The 20,692-nt window shown below is 39.5% G+C and overlaps 2 protein-coding genes across 12 annotated transcripts in view; both read left to right on the plus strand.

The window, feature by feature from the left end:
* Window positions 1-8: 8 nt before the first annotated feature.
* Window positions 9-7,138, plus strand: HTD2 (hydroxyacyl-thioester dehydratase type 2). The gene has a single exon (XM_037799169.1). The coding sequence runs from the start codon at window positions 38-40 to the stop codon at window positions 545-547; it is 510 nt and encodes a 169-aa protein (XP_037655097.1). The 5' UTR covers window positions 9-37; the 3' UTR covers window positions 548-7,138.
* Window positions 573-20,692, plus strand: part of PXK (PX domain containing serine/threonine kinase like) — an 89,498-nt gene continuing 69,378 nt past the window's right edge. For 9 of the 11 annotated variants that reach the window (XM_037799058.1, XM_037799095.1, XM_037799079.1 and 6 more), the window contains exon 1: window positions 9,088-9,289. In XM_037799058.1, coding sequence (XP_037654986.1) covers window positions 9,188-9,289 — 102 coding nt within the window. In that variant the 5' untranslated portion in view covers window positions 9,088-9,187. Of the gene's footprint in view, window positions 1,792-9,086; window positions 9,290-20,692 lie in introns of those variants that run through there. The other 2 variants (XM_037799071.1, XM_037799064.1) reach the window with 2 other exon arrangements.

Raw genomic sequence — 20,692 nt, forward strand, 5'->3', positions numbered from 1 at the left:
AGGCTAAAAGCCCTTGTTGGAATGTGAGGTGTTGAAGATGTTCCTGGGAATTTCCAGCCACCACATTTGGTGGGGTGGGCTTCAGAGGAGAATCTGCCTGAACCAACTGGTGCATAGAAGGCAGCAGCACCTTCAGCATACGCATGTCAAAGTTGGAGACCGAGCTGAACTCAGCAGGGCCTTCACACAGAGGGATGTGGCTGCCTTCTCAGAATTAACAGGGGATGTTAATCCTTTGCATTTAAATGAAGATTTTGCAAAACAAACCAAGTTTGGAAAAACAATTGTGCATGGAGTTTTGATCAATGGACTTATTTCAGCCCTCCTGGGTACTAAAATGCCAGGACCAGGCTGTGTATTTCTTTCCCAGGAAATTAACTTCCCAGCCCCTTTATATGTTGAAGAAGTTGTTACAGCTTCTGCAGAAGTGAAAAAGCTAAAGCGGTCCATTGCTTTTATTGCAGTGTCATGTTCTGTGAAAGAAAGTAAAAAGACTGTTATGGAAGGCTTGGTTAAGGTTATGGTCCCAGAAGTTCCCACACCCTGAAATAAGTGTTTAAAGATGCAGGAGCCCCTGGGGAAAACAGAGATTGCTGCTCTGCACCAAAGAATGACTAATAGACCTAGATGCTCATTTGGGGTGCTGGGGGATAGGTAATGAGGTGTTCAAATGTCCACTTTCTCTGTTGGCCTCACACATCATCTGTCTAGAGTTTTTAAAATTCAACAAACATTGAGAAGATTATTAGTTAGCCAATAGCCTACTTTTAGGGTTTCAAACTTAGATTTGCATTTGGATAATAACATATTCTACACATATCTGTGTAGAATAACTTTTCTCATTGAATTCACAATTATCTGGCATTTAGTTTTTGAAGGCAATAATAGAATTTGAGTCATCTATGAGTATCCACCCTTTACTAGTAAATATTCTCGGGCCCTATTCTTGAGTAGTTTCTACATCAGTTTATTGTAATTTGTTACTCATTACACCAAGATGGCATCTTGCTCAGCCTTCAGTGGGACTTGCCTTTCTAATGGTTTTCCTGTTACTGGGGAAGGGCCTATGTGCAGACTTGGACTCAGTTATTACACTCTCAGTCTTACCTATACAATGGGGATAATGCCTTCCACATAGGATTGTTGTTGCAGATGATAGATACACAGCTAAGCACAGAGCCTGCTTTGTAGACGGTAGCTACTTTATTGTCCATTCTCCCTGTGACTGAGGTTACAGTTTTCCCAAGTTTAAAACTACCTGGCCCATAGTTAAACAGTTAATGGGCCAGTCTTTCAGGGTGTTAACCAAGTATTTGTATTCTAAACCTGGAGTGAGTCTTGGATGTAAAGTGTGTATTTTTATATTTCCCCCCTTTGAAAATATTGTTGGGTTTCCCTCCTAATTATATAAATAATATATACTTATTGTAAATATTATAAGGAAGACTGGAGGCCAGATTCTTAAGAGTTGAGGTGTATTGAAGGAGAAATGTGCCTAATGTGTTAATACTAAAAGGTCATCCGTGGCACAGCCAATACCTTTAAGACAACAATCTATAATTAAATAAGAATTCTAATCAAGCTAGGTTTCCTTATTTCAGAAAGTCTTGATTGAGACAGCTCTAATTTAAGAAGTAATTCACCTTGTTATGAAGCTTTTTATGTTTGTGGCTTCAGTGGTGGTATGCGATTCTGATGAGGGCAGAGATCTGGAACGATGGGTTTCCTTGGATTCACACGGCCTACCTGTGCTCTATGACTTTACGTGGTGGCCCTGCTTTGAGCAAGAAGGTAAGAGATCACATGATTGGATCAACCCACATATCCTAGAAAAATGTTTTTCATCCTGTTGGTGATTAGTACCTTGATTAAAAAGTTTTTTTACATGAAGGGGAACAATTAAATGAGTACTAGAAAGAATTGTTCTAGTCACTAGAGGGCAGTGATGTGCACAGAGTACTTTAAAACTTTGATATTGTACCATTTTGTAATTGTGAAGGTGGGAAGAAAATACCAAAATTAATGTGAGGAGCAAGGAGTCTCAGAATGGATGGGCTGTGCTGGCTCAAATCCATCTGAAGCCTTGTTTGTAGTTGAAACACTAGACATGCTGACAGTTTGATGTAAGATAACATTGAAAAATAGGAAATTTGAGGTTAGTTCTGTCTACACTTGGAAAACTCAGCTGGAACTTAGCAACAGTCTTGAAGTGTGGTTCATAAGGAGTGTATTGTGACCATTAATACTAGTAGCTACCATTCTTGGAATACCTGATGAGTAGACATGCTTTCTACATTAACTAATCCTTGTAACAAGTTTGCAAAATTTAGTATTGTCCCCATTTTACAGGCGAGGAAACAGACTGATGCTGTATAACTTACCCAAGGTTGTACAGCTAGTATACAGCTGGGATTCAAAGTTGGGGCATTCTGGCTCCTTTTTCCGTCATCTTGTGGGTCTTACAGTGTTTCTGTTCCTGGAGCACTGTCAGTTTCTATGATAGTATCTTGTTATGTGGCATTAAAGTAGTGAAACCAACATTACGTAGTACACTTCTTACGTTCAGAATGGCCTGGATCTTATTCCCCAGTACAATTATAACATGTTCATATATACTATTCCATGGGTGGTGGCTTCCAGCCAGGCCTACCATTTTTCTAAGTTGAAGGTCAGTGATAATTTGTCTTCAGAGCAGAATTACTAAAAGGGTTATTTTAAAGATGAAAAATTATATGCAGGTCAGGTTGGGGGTTGGAGTGAGGGTCAGATCTATCTGATAGGTAATTTATACTGTGAAACTTTCAAAAGTAGCTTCAAAAAGAGTGTTTCTACTTTGTAATGTTCCCTAGGTGTCATGATCTTTGATCTCTGTATATCAGTAAAAAGTTGGAACAGAGAAATCAAGAAGTTAGCAGTACTTCTCTGTAAATGATAGTCACCAGAGCCAAGATTCTTTGACCACTCATGCTTTGTTAGAGCTGGCTATAAGGAAATTGATTGGTTGGCTTTCTCATTTTGAGCATAGAGACCTTCAATTTAAGAATTCCTCTCCCAGATAACTGGAAGGTGGCCTTACCTGTACCAGGTCAGATGTGGAAGTGAGTACAAAAGTGATGACTGAAATAACAGGCCAAATTGTACTAGCACTTTACACATAGGGACATTACAAGACTGTAATTTTTGTGATGTCTGATTGCCATAGAAAGAAATACCATCTTTAGTAATTTCAGCCTAATGTACTGGAAAATTGTAATTTTTGTGATGTCTGATTGCCATAGAAAGAAATACCATCTTTAGTAATTTCAGCCTAATGTACTGGAAAATTACTTAACAGATTTTTATAATCTATTAGGAACATTTCCATATTGTTGAAATGCCACTCGTTCCTTTTTCTGAGCAGCCAGTCTTAAGTAGCAATAGGGAGAAAGCCTCCCCACAGCCACCATTTGTCTTCAGGACCTGACTTGTGTATTAATCTAGAAAAAGAGATTGTTAAATGCACGTCAGAACCTGTTAGGTAATCACAGGTTTTCTTTCTGTGCTGAAATATTAGTCATTTTCCTTTTATGTTCTTAGAGTATGATTCAGAGACCAATTTACTCCCAAAGAAAATTGCTGTTAAATTGTATCTAAGTTTCTTACATTAAAACATACCCTACCAAGGGTTCACAGTCACTGAGTGGCACAGTCACTGAGTGCCACTCTGAATGCCTCATGTGTTGGCATAATTTATTAACTGGCTCTGGCTGAGCAGAATAGGAGTACTGTTGGAATGACTCTTGGGCTTCATTTGGGTATCTCCAGGATCCCAGATGTTTCACTTCCTTTGTTCTTGTCTTTGCCTTTATTTGGATTGTAAACAGCAAAGCTGAGAATTCACAGTATCTTCAGAGATATTTTGGGTTGGAGCTAGAAGAAACCATTTAAGTTCAAAATCATAGGAAAACGAAAGTTAATGTTAACACTATATAAATATAACAAGATTTATAAGAGGCCTCACAAATAGTTACTTTTTAGGGTGGTTCTTAGCTATAAAGTTCAGATGACCTTGCAGACCCTGGGCAAAATTGTGATGTGATGTGATGAAAAACAACATGTAAGGGAAATAAGAATGATTAAATATGGGGTTGAAAAATTTTTTTTTATCCAGATCATGAATATTTAAAAAAAAAAAAAAATGGTAGGGCCATGTTGGAAGCACTGCAGTTAAAAATAAAATAAAATTAAAATAAAAGTCATTTTGTATTGGGAGGCCATGCTGCTTAGGAAACACGTGAGCTTCTCACATGCTTTTATTACTTGTTTTGTGGAGCAGTTGCCAGGTCTAGAGGCATCCTTACTAAAATTCAGTATCTTCAATCAGTCTGGCAGTTTTGATTAAAACAACTGTGGGTCATTCAAACATTTGGCAATTTTGGAGAAAAAAAGTTATCTTTTTCTTTTCCTTTCTTTTTTTCTGCTATTCCTGAGTTGGGTATGTGGCAAAAAATGAGTAACTGGAAACAGAGCTGATTTGATTCCATTCAGCTCTGGTCTGGAGAGGGTTTCCCTGCATGCAGTCTGAGCTACTTCAAAAGCCAAATGGATGTTGAGGCTGACCTGGGGTTTTAGACTTAGTCCCCAGTGGATCCCAGATATCCACTTAAGTGCAGGGTCCTCAAGGGGTTATTGACAAGGCACTGATTAGGGGAGATGAAAATAAAATTACATGATTTACCAATATAGTATTTGCCTTGTGGGGCTTCAGGTAAGAATTTCCAGGGAAAGGGAGAGGCTAGATTGGGAGTTTGTCTCTGGCTTCCTTCCATGACATACCTGCTTTATCACCTTCAGTTTCCTTTCCTTCATAAGGAAGACTAGACAAGGTTGTTTTATGACCTTTCCAATTCTGAGCTTCCATTCTGATTCCTTTTGGTTCTCTTTGCCCCATCAGAGAGAGAAGTGTTTAACAACTTGTCTCTCCCTGGATGTTTCTTCTGCTGATTTCTCTTTATAATGTAAGAGCAAATACCTACTGTGCATTATCTACTGCCAGCCTCTCTTCTAAGTGCGTTAATCATTCACTCATTGTACAGATAATAAAGCTGAAGCAGAGAGAGGTTGGGTGGCCACCAGTAATTTGTGGAGTTGGGGTACTAACCCAAGACCTCTGGAACCTAGGCCCTTAACCACAACAGTCTTTGGCCTCCTACTCAGGTTTATGAATGCCCCTTTGTCATAGTTTGCCAGGCTGTTACGACAAACACCACACAGTTGGTTGGCTTAAACAATAAGCATTTGTTAGCTCACAGTTCCAGAGTCCAAAAGACCAACATCAAGTTAGCAGGGCTTGCTTTCTCCTGGAAGACTAGTGTGGGTTTCTGGGGCTGACTTCCAGAGATCCTCGGAGTTCCCTGGCTTTCCCATCACATGGTGATGTCCTTTGTTTTGCTCTTCCTGTTTTCGCTGACCTCAGGCTTCTTGCTCCTCCCTGTAGCTTTCTCTTTTAAGGACTAGTAATCCAGATTAAGACCCAACCCCATTCAAATGGGTCACACCTTAACTGAAAGTGATAGCTTCAAGGGGTCCTATTTACAATGGGTCACACCCACGGGAATGTGGATTAAGAACATGCCTGTATAGGGGTACATAAATCAGTCTACCACAGCTTTTTTCCTAGTCCTCTAATCTAACATTCTGACATTTTTCTCTTGGCAAGCCTATTTGATCTGCTTCCTCCTCCTCACCCCTACAACTTGTATCTGCTTGTTATGCGTGTTTTTCTCCTTGAAGCTGCGGATCCATGGGCCAGAAATGATGGTACACTGTCGTCTCAGAATAATTCTCTCAAGTTTTAAGTCTCAGAGATAACCTTTTCCCTTGAGGATGTACTTTAAACTAGCTGGAGAAAGTGTAACAGAGCTTGGGGAGCTAAAGGGTCTGAAAGGACTCCCTTTTCCACCTTTCCTTCCCCTGAGCATCTGCCCAACTCATCACACAACCTACTCTCCCATCCACATGGCCCAGAGCGCCTGTAGATCCAGGGGCTAGTCTGTCATCCCACATCTGGATTGTTTTCTAGTTGTTAACATGGCTGAATAGCGTGATAGCGGTGGCATCTGTCTTTGTTCAACTTTGACTCCCCAGTGCCTGACAGAGTCTGGCATCTTGTACTTGTTCAGTAGGAGGTTTGCTAAAAGAACGAGTACATTCTGCTAAGTCCCATCCATTCTTAAAAACCTCACTCAGATCCCAACTTGTCATGAACTGTTTCACAGTCCACTCCAGCTGTCATTATTCTTTGCTCCCTTATCCTCTCATCGTGCCTGTTGCCTCAATTCCAGTACCCAGTGCAGGCTTTGTTCCTGTGTCAGTCTTCCCTGTCTTTCTAAAAAATTATTGGAGGAAAGGATTGCTTATTCTCTGTTTTATCTTCCAAAGGACCTACAGCATAGAAAGTCCTCGAGTAGCATTTACTATTGTCATAATTTGATAAATACACATGCACAGAGTGTCATCTTCCAACCCCATAATCTTACATGAGAAAAAAATCTAATTCAGAAACAGTATACAGAATTATGGTTATGGAAATGCCTTTCTCAGACCATTGTTGGAATCCAGAGAGATATGGCATGTGAAAATACTTGTAAATTATGAACCTACAGACAAGTTAATTTTTATCACTAAAGCATTGGATTGTGGATTCACATGGAATACAGTGGAAATGGAGCTAAGCCTCAGCTGGCTAGATTCAGAGAGGCCTTCCTCTCTGAAATTTACCTCATGAAACCAGTGGCTCTTCAGAGCAATGGACCCTGGTTGTATGACATTGTGATTTTTTTTAATCATACAAATAAAATATTTTAATTAGCAACATTTTGAAAAATAAAAAAGCATAAAAGTAGAAATCATTATGATCCTGCTTCCATATTGGTGTACTTCCTTCTGGTGTTTTTCTTATAAATATATCTGTTAAAAATTTGGCATCCTACAAATGCCTGTATTGCCCTTTTCACTTACTGTTGTATCAAGAGCATTTCTCAACGTTGTTAAATATTCTTCAGTGATCCATGTTTTAATCATTGCAAAATATTCTATCATTGTACCATGATTTGTCCAATCCCCCATTGATAAATGCAGTATTTATCATTGTATGCTATGTCTTTGCTCTGATCTCTGATTATTTCCTAGAGGTGAAATTACTACTGAGTCACAGGTTTCAGTGCCCTTTAAATGTACTATCAAATCTCAGCTCCTAGCATGAGGCCTATTACATGGTAAGTACTCAGTAAATAATTGTTAAATGAATAAATACCCTCCAGAAAAGTTGGACCAGTTTATACTCCCACCAGCAGTATACAAGAAGAGCCTTGTCTTGGTCAGTCTACATCAAATAGGAGTAATGAATAAAGCAGGATTTTAGTTTCTATAACTTGGGCAATGAAATAATCCATTCACCTTAAAACAAAGAAGCAAAAGTAAAAGGTTGAATCTTCCCTGAATGACAGATGGTTTTAATACATTTTGTTGCTTTTAAACACACTGGGACAAAAATGGACTGTAGGAAGAGTTCTGATGATTTTAGGGCTAAATCCTGAATTTCCCTGTTTCCCTCATCCCATTTCCTTCCATTGGGAAGCCCCTGAAGCCAGTATGTAATGGCATCTTGACCATTAGGGATTGCCCAGCAAAACCATTGAGATCTAAAGAGGATACTTTTATATATGATACAGGCCTCTGCTGTGATGTCAAATTTCAGTGGTTCTGGGGTTACCAAGAAACTTTGTTTAGGGAAGACAAATTCAAGGATTGGAAACCCTCCGTTCTCTTAACTATAGGGGAATGAAGAAACTAATATCGTGTGAGCTTTCATTATAGGTCAAGCCCCTTCCCATTCCGCCGCATTCCTTATATCAACCTTCCCATACTTGTGTTACTATTTCTCCCCCCACCCCACCCCCCTTTTTTCTTTGATGTGGGAGCTAGGCCTCAAATAGGTTGGGTAACCTTTTCAAGGTCATACAGGAGGTAGATGTTAGAGCCCTAGAGATACTGTTCAACTTTCTCCACAGTCCTGGGAGAGAGCAGTGAGGGTGTGATTTCTCTGTGTATTTGTGGGGGAAGGGGTTTCCCAGCATTGTGGCCTTGGGGTCAAACTGAGTGTGGAGCAGATTTGGGGCTGAGGAGTTGATCCCAAGATTCTCTGGTTCTGGGACTGAGGTTCTTGGACCAGATTCAGTGGGATTGGAAACCCCAAATCTGAGAGATCTTGGCTGAGGGTTCTAGAGGTTGAAGGCCTTGGGTGAGAGCTAGGGCCAAGGGTAGAGTCTGTCTGGGAGTTCCTGGACCAAGGCCCAGTTTTTAGGGTCCTCAGTTCTGAGAGTTGTGTCTGAGGGTTCTGGATCAGAAGGCTCTGAGGGGGATCCAGTTCTGTGGACCCAGCTCTTAAGTTCTCAGGTCCAAAGAGCTGAGTCCAGGGGTCCCAGTAAAGCCTGAATCGGCAGGGCTTGTTTCACAGTCTCTGGGCCTGCAGGGCTCAGACTGAAGAGTCCCGTCCTCAGGTTTAGGGTCCTTGAGTCTCGGAAGTCTGAGTGGGAGAGGTCAGCTCTAAGGGGCCTGAGTCTGAGGGCTGGATCTTGGGAGTTTGTTTTTGAGGGTCTCAAGTCGGACAGTCCCAGCTTCTGAGGGCCTAATCTGAGATGTCCGAATTTGAGGGGCCTGGTTTGGGAGTTCCTGGGTCCTGAATGTTGCTGGATCCCAGGGCTCAGGGCATGTCTTGGGATCTGAGGATCCCTGGAGGTGATGGCTTAGGGCCGAGTTCCTGGGTCCGAGGGCCGGTGCAGAAGGTGTCGGGCCTGCTGTGCAGCTGCTAGCAGCTGGGAGGCCCGAGCATAGGAGGGTGGCAAGGGGGAAAGTAGGAGCTAGGGCCCCGCGGGCGCCCTGTGTTAATCGTTGCGGCTGCGGCTGGCCGTTAGGTCGTCACTAGGACCCAGCAGAAAGCGGCAGTGCGCATGACGGTCAGTGTTGACAGCCGCGGCAGAGGGGCAAGGTTGGCGCTAGGACCCGGCAGGTCCGGAGGGTGGTGGCGGCGCGTGGGGCGGCGCGTGTTGACAGCGGCGGCGGCGGCGCGGAGCCTGGCGGGCGGCGGGAGTCTGCGCCTCCGGTTCCTGCTCCTGATCCCGAGGCGGCAGCGGCCAGGCAGACCGGGATGGCCTTCATGGAGAAGCCGCCGGCCGGCAAGGTGCTGCTGGACGACACGGTGCCGCTGACAGCAGCCATAGAGGCGAGCCAGAGCCTGCAGTCCCACACGGTGCGCGGCCCGCTGACTTGCCGGACGGAGGGCGCGGAGCGGCCCTTGGCCGCGAGAGGGCTGCCGGCGGCCGGGCGCGGGCCAGGCGGGGGCCAGGCGGGGTCACCTGGACGGGAGTCGGGGATGAGGGTCGGCGGCCCTGTCCCGGAGGGCTCTGGCAAGACCTTGAGTCTGGGACAGGGCCAGGGTCCCCGGGGCCCAGCGGGCGCTGAGATCCGGAGGGGCAGAGGGTGGGGATCGCAGCCTCCAGAGCCATAGGAGGGGTCTTGGACCTCCTACCCAGGAAAGGGGCTCCGAGTTGGGGGAGGTGTTGGATTCCGGGGCCCAACTTGGGCCAGGGGAGTAGTTAAGAGATTGCTCAGGACCACCCCACCCCCACCCTCCCCACAGCCCCCTACTTCTGCTTGTCCCCAGTTTTCTCTTTGGGACCATTTAGTTTCCCTCTTTGCAGCTGGGGGGCTGAGTGGTGGGGATGAGGATGTGCCAGGCCAATATGACTTAAGATTTACTAGTTGGGACAGCAGAGCGAAAGTAACTGGGGTCTGCAGTCCCATTTCCAGGTCAACTGCTTGTTGAAGTCGGGCAAAATGGTGAGGAAGGCTGTCTGGGATCCTTCTGCGTCAAATATAAGAATGTGCTCCTTCCCTCCTCTAACCTGCTCTTTTAGTAGGAGTGGTAACATTCATCTTGAGTTTGAAATTCACTGGAGTAATAGGTTTGCATAGTGAACACAGGCCAAGTTCATTTCTTTTGCATATACTGTCTTTTATGGGCCTTTAAAACCATGGTTATTTTCATTTGCCTGTACTTTTTTTTTGAAAGGCACACTGCATTATAATATACAAGCAATAAACCATGAACCAGCAAAAAAACCAAACAAAACAAAAAAAACCCAACCAACCAAACAAAAAAAGCAAACCTAGAGCTGCCAGCCAGTGGGACTTTAGGAAGTAATGAATGGGCAAGAGAGTGATTCCTTAAATTATAATGTTTATCAGGTCACAAAATCAGATTTCGGCTCAGAGGCTTGTTTATTTACCATTGCAGTGTGTTTGGTGTTCATCATCTGGAGGCCAAAGCCCCACAATAGCCTTTTGTTTCTCTTTTTGTTCAAGCTCAGTTGGTGACTTCAAAAGAGACCTTTCATTCTTTGAATTAAAGTGGGATTTTTTTGAGCCTCAGTTTCCTGTTCCTTCAACCATGCTTTTAGGGCTTAGATTGTTCAGTGTTCATTTCCAGTTAGGAAAATGATTATCTTTTTAAGAAGTACATTTCTATTTCATTGTGCATATATTTAATCATGTTCTATAAATATGTGAGTAGATACCACAAAAGACAGAAGTTGTTAAAACTCCCTGAAACTTGTGCCTAAGGGAGCATGGGTTAAGGGTTCAAATCTAGGACAGGGAGCAACGAATGAATTCTAGTATTAAATTAGATTTTGACTTGACTTTTAGCAAGTAGAGCTTATAGTGGGGTTGAGTCTTTTAGGCTTATTTTGTGCTGAAAATGAATAGATAGATGCTTATAAATCCTCATGGACCACTTTTTCCAGGAAGCATTTCATGATGTCCACTGCCCCAGGCCATGTGCTCACCTCTACCTCAGTATTGATTAGTTTGTTCTGTACTTTTCCTCTGCACCCAGCCTGTGAGAAGAGGAAAGCTTCTTGTTCGCTTTTGGATTCCAGTCCTTGGCATCTCATAGGATTTCATATGTGTTCATTGAATGAATAAATGAATTGCAACTTTACCAAGCTTCTTTGTCTGCTGTGTAAAATGAAGTAGTGAAAACTGTAGTGACATGGCTTCTGAGAGGTCAGTGCTTCAGCAGCTTGGGTGAGGTGGTGAAAGATGTAATGGGGTTCTGTTTTGCTGTGGAGCTTTTCTTCAAAAAGTAAAATAAGATATGGAAATTCCTAAAATGATGACTGAACACAAAGGACAATGACTCACAGGAGATCCATAGAGGCAGATGTGGTGAAGTAAAAAATGTAGCATTGTCTTACGTAATTTTTTGACTGTTCTGTGTTCCTGTCATTTTAGCTCTAAAGTTTGAGACTGGGAAATGTTGCATCAGCCCTGAACTTTATTGAGAAAAACATATGCTGATGCAAACTTTTTGGACTATTAGTGTCTTATGAGTAAGTCTCTTTAAAACAGGAATTGTTGGAAATTATTTTGGAAAGAAGTAGTTGTTAAGATTGGTGTAGAAGAGGAAGGCATTGTTTCCTTTTGAGAAGGGAGAATATGGGTTTCCAGCATTTTAAGATGAAGGGTTCGAGGCCTTGGCAGACGGTGTCCCACAGGTCAGAGGTCTACCCTCCCTTTGAAATGCTGAACTTCTAGGAAGTTGCTTCTTTGCTCTGGGTCAGAAGCATAAGGAGAAAGTATACAGTAAGCAGCTCTTGGGTTGGAAGAGACAAGACCTTACTACAGGTCTGTGCTATTACTTGCTAATTATGTGATATTGATTGGATAAATGACTTAACCTTTTTGATACTTAATTTCTTTATCTGTAAATTGGTGTAATAAATGCCTGCCCTGCCTGTTTCCTAAAGTTGTTGTGAAGATCAAATGGAATAATCCCTATGAAATATTTGTCAAGTACATTTCTTCCTTCTTCCATCTGTTCACTCCCTGACAACGTATATACAAAGGGTTAAAGACATTAAAGTATTATTATTGCATATGTAAGTACATTTCTGTCCATAGTTCCTTTCATTTATTGAACTTGTTTAGTCTCGGGAAGCACAATGTAGAGCAGAAAATTTTAGGTTACATCTGATATAAGATTTATGAACTTGAGAGGGAAATATTCTATGGATGGTACATACAGATGCCCAAAGGATGGTGGGAAGACAAGGTCACCATCAGAAAGAGAAATTTGGATGAGCAGCTGGCAGAGAGGGTGCAGGATGGTTGGTGATTCTGTCCCTGGCTGTGGTTTGAATGATTTTATTTCCATTTTTATGGAGCACAGGCAATTTAGCTTCAGGAAATAGAACACGCCTCTGCTGCAAGGACATGAAGCTTCCATAAAATTAGAGAGGTCAGTATTCAGGGGCTAGATGCTTTCAGCGTGGGGTCAGAGTAGTGGGGAGGATTTTCCAAACAAAAGGAATTCTGTTATAAAGCCACGTGAGTGATAGTGAGAAAGTTTGGGAGGAAAAAGAGATGAAACTAAGGAAATATAAGCTGTTGGCTAAAGGAAAGGGAAAACTTTTAAAGTCACCTGGCTGAAATAGAAACCAGAGGAAACTGACAGTTTTGAAGAGGGTGTCTTCAAATGTGCAGATCCCATTTTTGCTGGCTGATATGCCACGGTGCGATAGCTTTTTTTTTAAAAAAAAACTTTTTATTATAATAACATATATTCAACACAAAGTTTCTCATTTTAACCATTTTTAAGTATACAATTCAGTGGTATTAATTACATTCACAATTATTTTGCTGTCATCTCTGATAGCCATTAACTAAACTTTTTCATCACCTCAAAGAGAAACTCTGTATCCATTAAGAAATAAGTCCCCCTTGCCTTCCAACCCCACCCCATTCCCTGGTAATCTGTAACCTACTATCTGTCTCTATAAATTTGCTTATTCTAGATATTTTGTATAAGGGAGATCATACAGTATTTGTCTTTCTATGTCTGGCTTACTTCACTCAATGCAATGTCTTCAAGCTTCATTCATGTTGTCACATGTATCAGAACTTCAGTTTTATGGCTGAATAATATTCCATTGTGTGTACGCACCACCTTTTGTTTATCCATTCATCTGTTGATGGACACTTGGGTTTCCATCACCTTTTGACTAATGTAAGAAATGATGCTCTGTATGCAGGTGTACAAATACCTGTTCAAGTCTTGCTTTCAGTTCTTTGGGGTATATACCAAGAAGTGGGATCACCAGGTAATATTGTAGTTTTATGTTCAACTTTCTGAGGAATAGCCAAATTGATTTCCAGAGTAGCTGTGACCATTTTACAGTTTTTTTCACATCCATGCCAACACTTATGTTCAATTTTTAAAGAAATAGACATACTATTGGGTGTGAAGTGGTATCTCATTATAGTTTTTTGTATCTGGTGAGAGGTAGGGGTCCACATTCATTCTTTTGCATGTGGATTTCCAGTTGTTTCAGCACCATTTGTTGAAGAGATTATTCTTTCCCCATTGAATGGACTTGGCACCCTTGTTGAAAATCAGCTGACCATGGATGTGTGGATTTATTTCTGGACCCTCAATTCTATTCCATTGTTCTGTATGTCTATTGTTATGCCAGTACCACACTGTTCATTAATGTAGCTTTGTGGTAAGTTTTGAATTCATGATTGTGAGTCTTCCAACTTCATTCTTCTTTTTCAAGGTTGTTTTGGCTTATTGGGGCCTCTTGCAATTCCATATGAATTTGAGATCAGCTTTTCCATTTCTGCAAAAAAAAAAATGCTGCTGAAATTTGTAGATTGCTTTAGGCAGTATTGACATTTTAACAATATTAAGACTTCCAATCCATGAACACAGGATGTCTTTTCATTTATTTAGGTCTTCTTTAATTTCTTTCGGCAGTGTTTTGTGGTTTGCGGTATACAAGTCTTTCACCTTCTTGGTTAAATTTATTCTTAGGCATTTTATTCTTTTAGATGCTATTGTAAATGGAATTGTTTTCTGGATTTCCTTTTTGGGTTGTTCATTACTGGTGCATAGAAACCCAACTGACTTCTGTGTGTTAATCTAGTATCCTCCAACTTTGCCAAGTTTGTTTATTAGTCCTAGTAGCTTTCTTGTGGATTCTTTGGGAGTTTGTATATATGGGATCATGTCATCTCCGAATAGGGATAATTTGATTTCTTCCTTTCCAGTTTGGCTACCTTTTCTTTCTTTCTCTTGCCTGATTGCTCTGGCTAGAACTTTCAGTAGAATGCTAAATAACAGCGGTGATAGCAGGCATCCTTGTCTTGCTCCTGATCTTAGGGGAAAAGCTTTCAGTCTTTCACCAGTGTGTCTGATATTTGCTGTGGTTTTTCATAAATGCTCTTTATCATATTGAGAAAGTTATCTTCTATCCCAGTTTTCTGAGTGTTTTCATCATAAGAGTTTGTTGGATTTTGTCAAATGCATTTTCTGCATCAGTTGAGATGACCATGTGTGTTTTTTTCCTTCATTTTATTAATGTAATGCATTGATTGATTTCCTTAGGTTGAACCATCCTGCATTCCTGGAATAAATCCCCCTTGGTCATGATGCATAGTGTTAGATTTTGTTGGCCAGTATTTTGTTGAGGATTTTTGTGCCTATATTCATGAGAGCTATTGATCTGTAATTTTCCTTTCTTGTACCATCTTTATCTGGCTTTGGTATCAGGACAATGAAAGCCTCATAGAATGAGTTAGAAAGTAATTCCTCCTCTTCTATTTTTTTGAAGAGTTTGAGAAGGATTGGTTTTGAATCTTCTTTAAATGTTTGGTTGAATTCAGCAGTGAAATCATCTAGTCCTGTGCTTTTCTGTGTTGGGATATTTTTAATTACGGGTTCAATCTTTTTATTTCTTATAGGTTTCTTGAGATTTTGTATTTCTTCTTACATCAGATTAGGTAATTTCTATTTTTCCAAGAATGTGTCCATTTTGTCCATGTTTTCTAATTTGTTGGCATATAATTATTCTTGGTATCCTCTTAAAATCCTTTTTTATTTCTGCAAGGTTGGTAGGTAATGCCTGAAGTTCATTCCTGATATTAGTTATTTATGTCCTCTCTTTCTTTTTCTTTGTCAGTCTGGCTAACTGTTTGTTGGTTTTATTGATCTTTTCAAAAAACCGACTTTTGGTTTTGTTGATTCTTGTTATTGTTTTTCTTCTCTCTATTTGATTTATCTCTGCTTTAATTTTTACTGTTTCCTTCCTTCTGCTAACTTTGAGTTTAGTTTGCTCTTCTTGTTCTAGTTTCTTTAGATATGAAGTTAGGGTATTGATTTGTGATCTTTCTTCTTTTTCATGTAGGCATTTGTAGCTGCAAATTTCCCTCTGAACCCTGCTTTCACTGCTTCCCATAAATTTTGGTATGTTGATTTTTTGTTGTCATTCATCCTAAGATATTTCCTAATTTCCCTTGGGATTTCTTCCTTGACCCACTAGTTGTTTGATAGTGTATTGTTTGATTTCCACCTATTTGTAAAATTTCCGGTTTTCTTTCTGTTATTGATTTCCAGATTTATTCCATTGTGATCTGAGAAGATACTTTGTATGATTTCAATATTTTAAAATTTATTAAGATTTGATTTGTAGCCTAGCATATGGTCTATTCTGGAAGATATGCTCCATGTGTGTTTGAAAAGAATGTGGATTCTGCTATTGTTGAGTAGAGTGTTCTATATATATCCATTAGGTCTAATTGATTAAGAATGTTGTTGAAGTCCTCTATTTCTTTATTCATCTTTAGATGTTATATCACTTATTGAAAGTAGTGTATTGAAGTCTCCAACTATTATTGTAGAACTATTTCTCTCTTCAATTCTGTCAAAATTTGCCTTATTTATTTTGTATTTATTGCTCTCTCTCTTTTTTTTGTTTTTTTTTGTTTTTCCTGCGTAATATATTTTTGAGCTCTGTTTTGAGGTGCATATGTTTATAATTATTATATTTTCTTGTTGAATTGAATCAAGATCATTATATAATGCAGTTTTTTGTCTCTTGTAATCTTTTTTTACTTAAACTCTGGCTCTCTTTTGATTACTGCTTGCATTGAATATCTTTTCCCACCCTTTCACTTTCAGCCTCTTTGTGTCATTGTACTTGAAATGAGTCTCTTGTAGGCAGCATGCAGATGGAGCATGCATTTTCACCCAAAGTGCCAATCTCTCCCTTTTAAAAGAGGAGTTTAATCCATTGACGTTTAAGGTAATAACTGAGAAGGAAGGATTTACTTCTTCCATTTAGTTATTTGTTTTCTGTATGTCTTGTATGTTTTTTGTTCCTTAATTATTCCCTTACTGCCTTTTTTTTTTTTTAGTTAGTTGCTTTCTTGTAGCATACCATTTTGATTCTCTTCTTATTTCCTTCTCTCTGTTTTTTAAAAATTATTTTCTTAGTGGTTAACTTTGTAATTACAATGAACATCTTAAATTAATAACTACTTAGTTTCAACCAGTACCAACCTAGTTTTTGGTAGTATACACTCTACTCCTGTATATCTCTGTTCCACCCTGTTTGTATTATTATTGTCTCAGATTGAATCATTATACATTGTGTGCCCATTAACATAGATTTTAAATGTTATTTTACACATTTGCCTTTTAAGTCAGATATTGGGGAAAACACTTACAAACCAAAAGTAGAATAACACAGATTTTGTATTTGTCTATGTAGTTACCAATTTCTCTATTTATTGTATGGCTCTATGATGCCCTTTTATTTCAGCCTGAAGGACTCCCTTTAGCATTTCTTTTAGGGCAGATCTTCTGGTAATGAACTCTTTTAGCTTTTGTTTATCTGTAAATGTCTTAATTTCTCCTTCATTTTATAAAGATAATTTTGCCAGATAAGGAATTCTTGGTTGACAGTTTTTTTTCTTTAAAGACTTTAAATATGTTCTGCCACTGTCTTTGGCCTCCATGGTTTCTGATGAAAGTTCTGCTCTTAATCTTATTGAGAATCTCTTATTTGTGACAAGTGACTTTTCTCTTAACGCTTTCAAAATTTCCTCTTTATCTTTGGGTTTTGACAATTTCATTATAATGCGTCTTCATGTTGATCTCTTAGAGTCTGCTCTGCTTGGAGTTTGTTGAGATTCCTGAATATGTATATTCATGTCTTTCATTCATCAGATTTAGGAAGTTTTTGGCCATTATTTCTTCAAATATTTTTTCTGCCCCTTTCTCTGTCTCTTGCTCTCTGAGATACCAGTGATGCATTTGTTGGTACCCTTGATGGTGTCTCATAGCTTCCTCAAACTTTGTTCATTTTTTTCTTCATTATTTTTTCTTTCTGCTTCTCTCACTGGATAATTTTGATTGTCTTGTCTTCAAGTTTGCTGATCCTTTCTTCTGCCTGTTCAAATTTGCTGTTGAACTTATCTAGTAAGTTTTTTCATTTCAATTACTGCATTTTGCTGCTCCAAAATTTTTGTTTGGTTCCGTTTTATGATTTCTAACTCTTTATTTTGTTTAAGCAATGTTTTCCTTATTTCTTTTAGTTCTTTGTATATGGATTCCTTTAGCTCATTGAACATATTTAACACAGTTTATTTAAAGTCTTTGACTAAGCTGTAATGTATAAGTTTCTTTAGTGATAGTTTCTGGCAAATTCTTCTTTTTCTCTTGTGAATGGGCCATATGTTCCCCTTTCTTTGTGTGTTTTGAAATATTTTGTTGAGTTGAGAACTATATTGTTATAATTCTGGAAATCTAGTTCTCCTATTTCTCCAGGATTTGAAATGTTGTGTTTGGTTGTTTTGCTGAGGACTGGAGCTGTCAATTTATGACTTTTCCAAACTATTTTTTCTTCCAAATGAGTAATGGAAAGAGAAAAGAGAAAAAATAAATAGGTATTGCCTCTTTAAGACTCTTCTGCTTTGCCTGAGGTAGGTTAGAATAGTGGCCCCCATCAGAGCTTGTATCTCCTCCCGCTTCCCCCCAGGTTATCTGAAGTAGCTGATCAAAAGTGGTGATTAGCCATTGGACCACATAACCCTGGATTTTGGAGGTCTATGTCCTTACAGCCCACTCTATCACCAGCAAGCTGTACCAGGAGCCTACATTGCAGTACCTACTGCTGCCTGCCTCTCAGTTTGGGGTAGAAGATGGTAGCCACTGCAGGGAGGGTGAAATTTACCAGTATTTACTGCACTTTACCAGCATCTTTCTCCTGCTCTTCCTTGGATGCTTCAGTGTTCCACTAGACTCCAAAGTTACGAAATAGTTGATTCAGACAATTCCTGCCAGGTCAATAGTTTTTTTTGGTGGAGGGTTTGATTCTTGTTGCTTCCTACACAGCCATCTTCCCTCAACCCTCCTCCAGTATGACAGCTTTATCCTTTTTAGATATGCTTCTGTGGGGTTAATCTGGATCAGGACCTATTATCCTGTATTTGGTGCATTTGTTCTTAATAATTCTAGTGGTATTTGAGGCATAATGGGGAGAATATTTTAAGTCTATGGAGAAGATATTATTACATGTTAAAAATCTTCATTGAAAATGAATCTCTCCTTGAACTTTTGATTTTAGGAAACTGTATTCCTGCATGGTTTATTTTATTAAAAAACACTCATTAATTCAACAAAAATGTGTTGAGTGCCTACAACATGCCCAGGTATGCACTGGCAATACAGGGGTGAAATAGACAACTCCTGCTTTCAAGAAGTTTTTGTTCTATAAGATTCTGAGGTCTTTAGTTTTCCAAGGTTGTATACAAGTTGGTCATCCAAGGTCTTTACTTGTGAAAACACAGTTAGTTTTGGAGGGTTTTTGTTTGTTTGTTTTGTTTGTTTGTGTTGTTTGTGTTGTTTTTTGTTTTTTTTTTTCCCCAACATGGTTTATTGAGCTTCTTTCTCAGGGACCCTTTTTTATAGTCTTTTAAATTCAATTCATTTATTACAAGAATACCTTGTCAAATGTCATGCCAAAATTAGAGACATCATTGCCTTCAGCTGCTGAAATTTTAGGGTCATACATCACTCAATATCAGAATCTATCCGACCTTCCCTTTGGAATGCTATTTTGTTTGGAAGTTTTCTTTAGAATTCCAAGTTGTGGTGAATATATATATATATGTGTGTGTGTGTGTGTATATATATATGTGTGTGTGTATATATATATATATTCACATACCATACAAATCATCCGAAGTAGTCAGTGATGAATATTTTTAAAGCAACTGAAGATATTTGCATTGATAAATGCAGACTGTAGGATAGTTAACTTGTAGCAATTGCACATGTTTTATTGAGATAATTAGCAGTTATTTTCTAGGAATCTAATCACTTGTCTTCTACTTGGTTATGTATTTTTCCCACTTTTCCTTGAAACCTGAGATGAATGCAGTCAGAAAGCCTTTTTGAGACTGGTAGTTAGCTAATGTAAAGATTGTAAGTCATGTCTTCCTATTGAAATTAATCTTTTGCAGCCTGTTTTGGGGACTGGTGATACTCAATCCTTGTATATCACCTCCACTGAAGATCATTCCGCTAGAAAGATTTAGTGTAGTAGCAGTACAAATAAGAACCTGGCTGTAGTTGCTAGGAGTCTATGTAGGATTCCTTTTTTCACATAAGCTTATCTTCTGTGAAAAGATAGCTATGTACCTTGCTCCCTGGGGAAAAATGGAAACAGCCATCTGTGTTTACACAGCTCTGGTATGGATGGTGATCTTGGGATTGTTCAAATTATGGATTATTAAGTGAGGTCTAAATGGGCTCATTTGGGGCAAGTAAAACAAACCTCTGTTCTCCACTGCAGGACAAGTAGTGGTTCCTTTTCAGGCTGCTAGAGGTCTTCAGGTGGCTTCTCTGTGACATGAAAGGAAGACTCTTTACAGCTTCTTTTGGCATCCTGAGATTGGGGGAGCTGGAGCTGAGCACTATTTTAGGACCCAAAAGTGCTTAAGTGTTTGGGGGTGGGGGAGAGGGGAATAGTAGGCATTTTCCATTATTTTTTCCCTTAAACCCAAAGTTGTTCTTGTCAGTGACTTCCTTTGCTAGCACCATGCAGATAGTAGGGAAATTCTCATGTCAGGGTTAAGGTGTGACTCCTCTTGAGAAAAGATGACAGTGGCCCTTTGTTTTCAGTTTGTAACTCTTGACTAAGGACTAATGGATAAGCACTTTATCCTGGGTAAATAAATACTTGAACCTCAGGAGGAGAAGGTTTGTGTAGATTGCCAGTTAGTGTCCTGCTGATTTTGCTGACAACCAAATTCGGGTTAAGTCTGGCCTATTCTACCTGAAGATCAAGATATCCATCCTACTTACTAAAAGAGTACAATCAAAAGCAAAAGGGAATTTCATTGTCATCGCTGTCTTCAAATAATTGAGTAGTTATTTTTTGGTGTTCAAGAGGGCACTCATTTATTAGCATAATTATATGTTACTTTGAGCTTTGGGGAATCCATTGCAAAGTAACAGAAGTCTTCCTGAAAGTTTTGTTTTTTAACATTTTTATTGAGATATAATTCACATACTGTACAATTCACCCATTTAAAATGTACAATTCAGTGGCTTTTAGTATATTCACAGAGTTATATATCCATCCCTGCAGTCAATTTTAGAGCATTTTCATTCTGCCTGAAAAAAACTCCACACACCTTAGTCATCAGGCTGGAAAGTTTTATAACATTTCAGTATGCTAAACTCAGAATATGTTCTAAGCACAAGTTCTTTAGCTCTTTGGGTGCAATTGCTTTAAGGATTTCA

This window comes from Choloepus didactylus, chromosome 1 (genome assembly GCF_015220235.1).
Source record: "Choloepus didactylus isolate mChoDid1 chromosome 1, mChoDid1.pri, whole genome shotgun sequence".
Classification (NCBI taxonomy): domain Eukaryota; kingdom Metazoa; phylum Chordata; class Mammalia; order Pilosa; family Megalonychidae; genus Choloepus; species Choloepus didactylus.

What these genes read in the sequence shown, in the direction of transcription:
- HTD2 (XM_037799169.1), top strand. Translation starts at nt 38, where the DNA reads ATGTTCCTGGGAATTTCCAGCCACCACATTTGGTGGGGTGGGCTTCAG.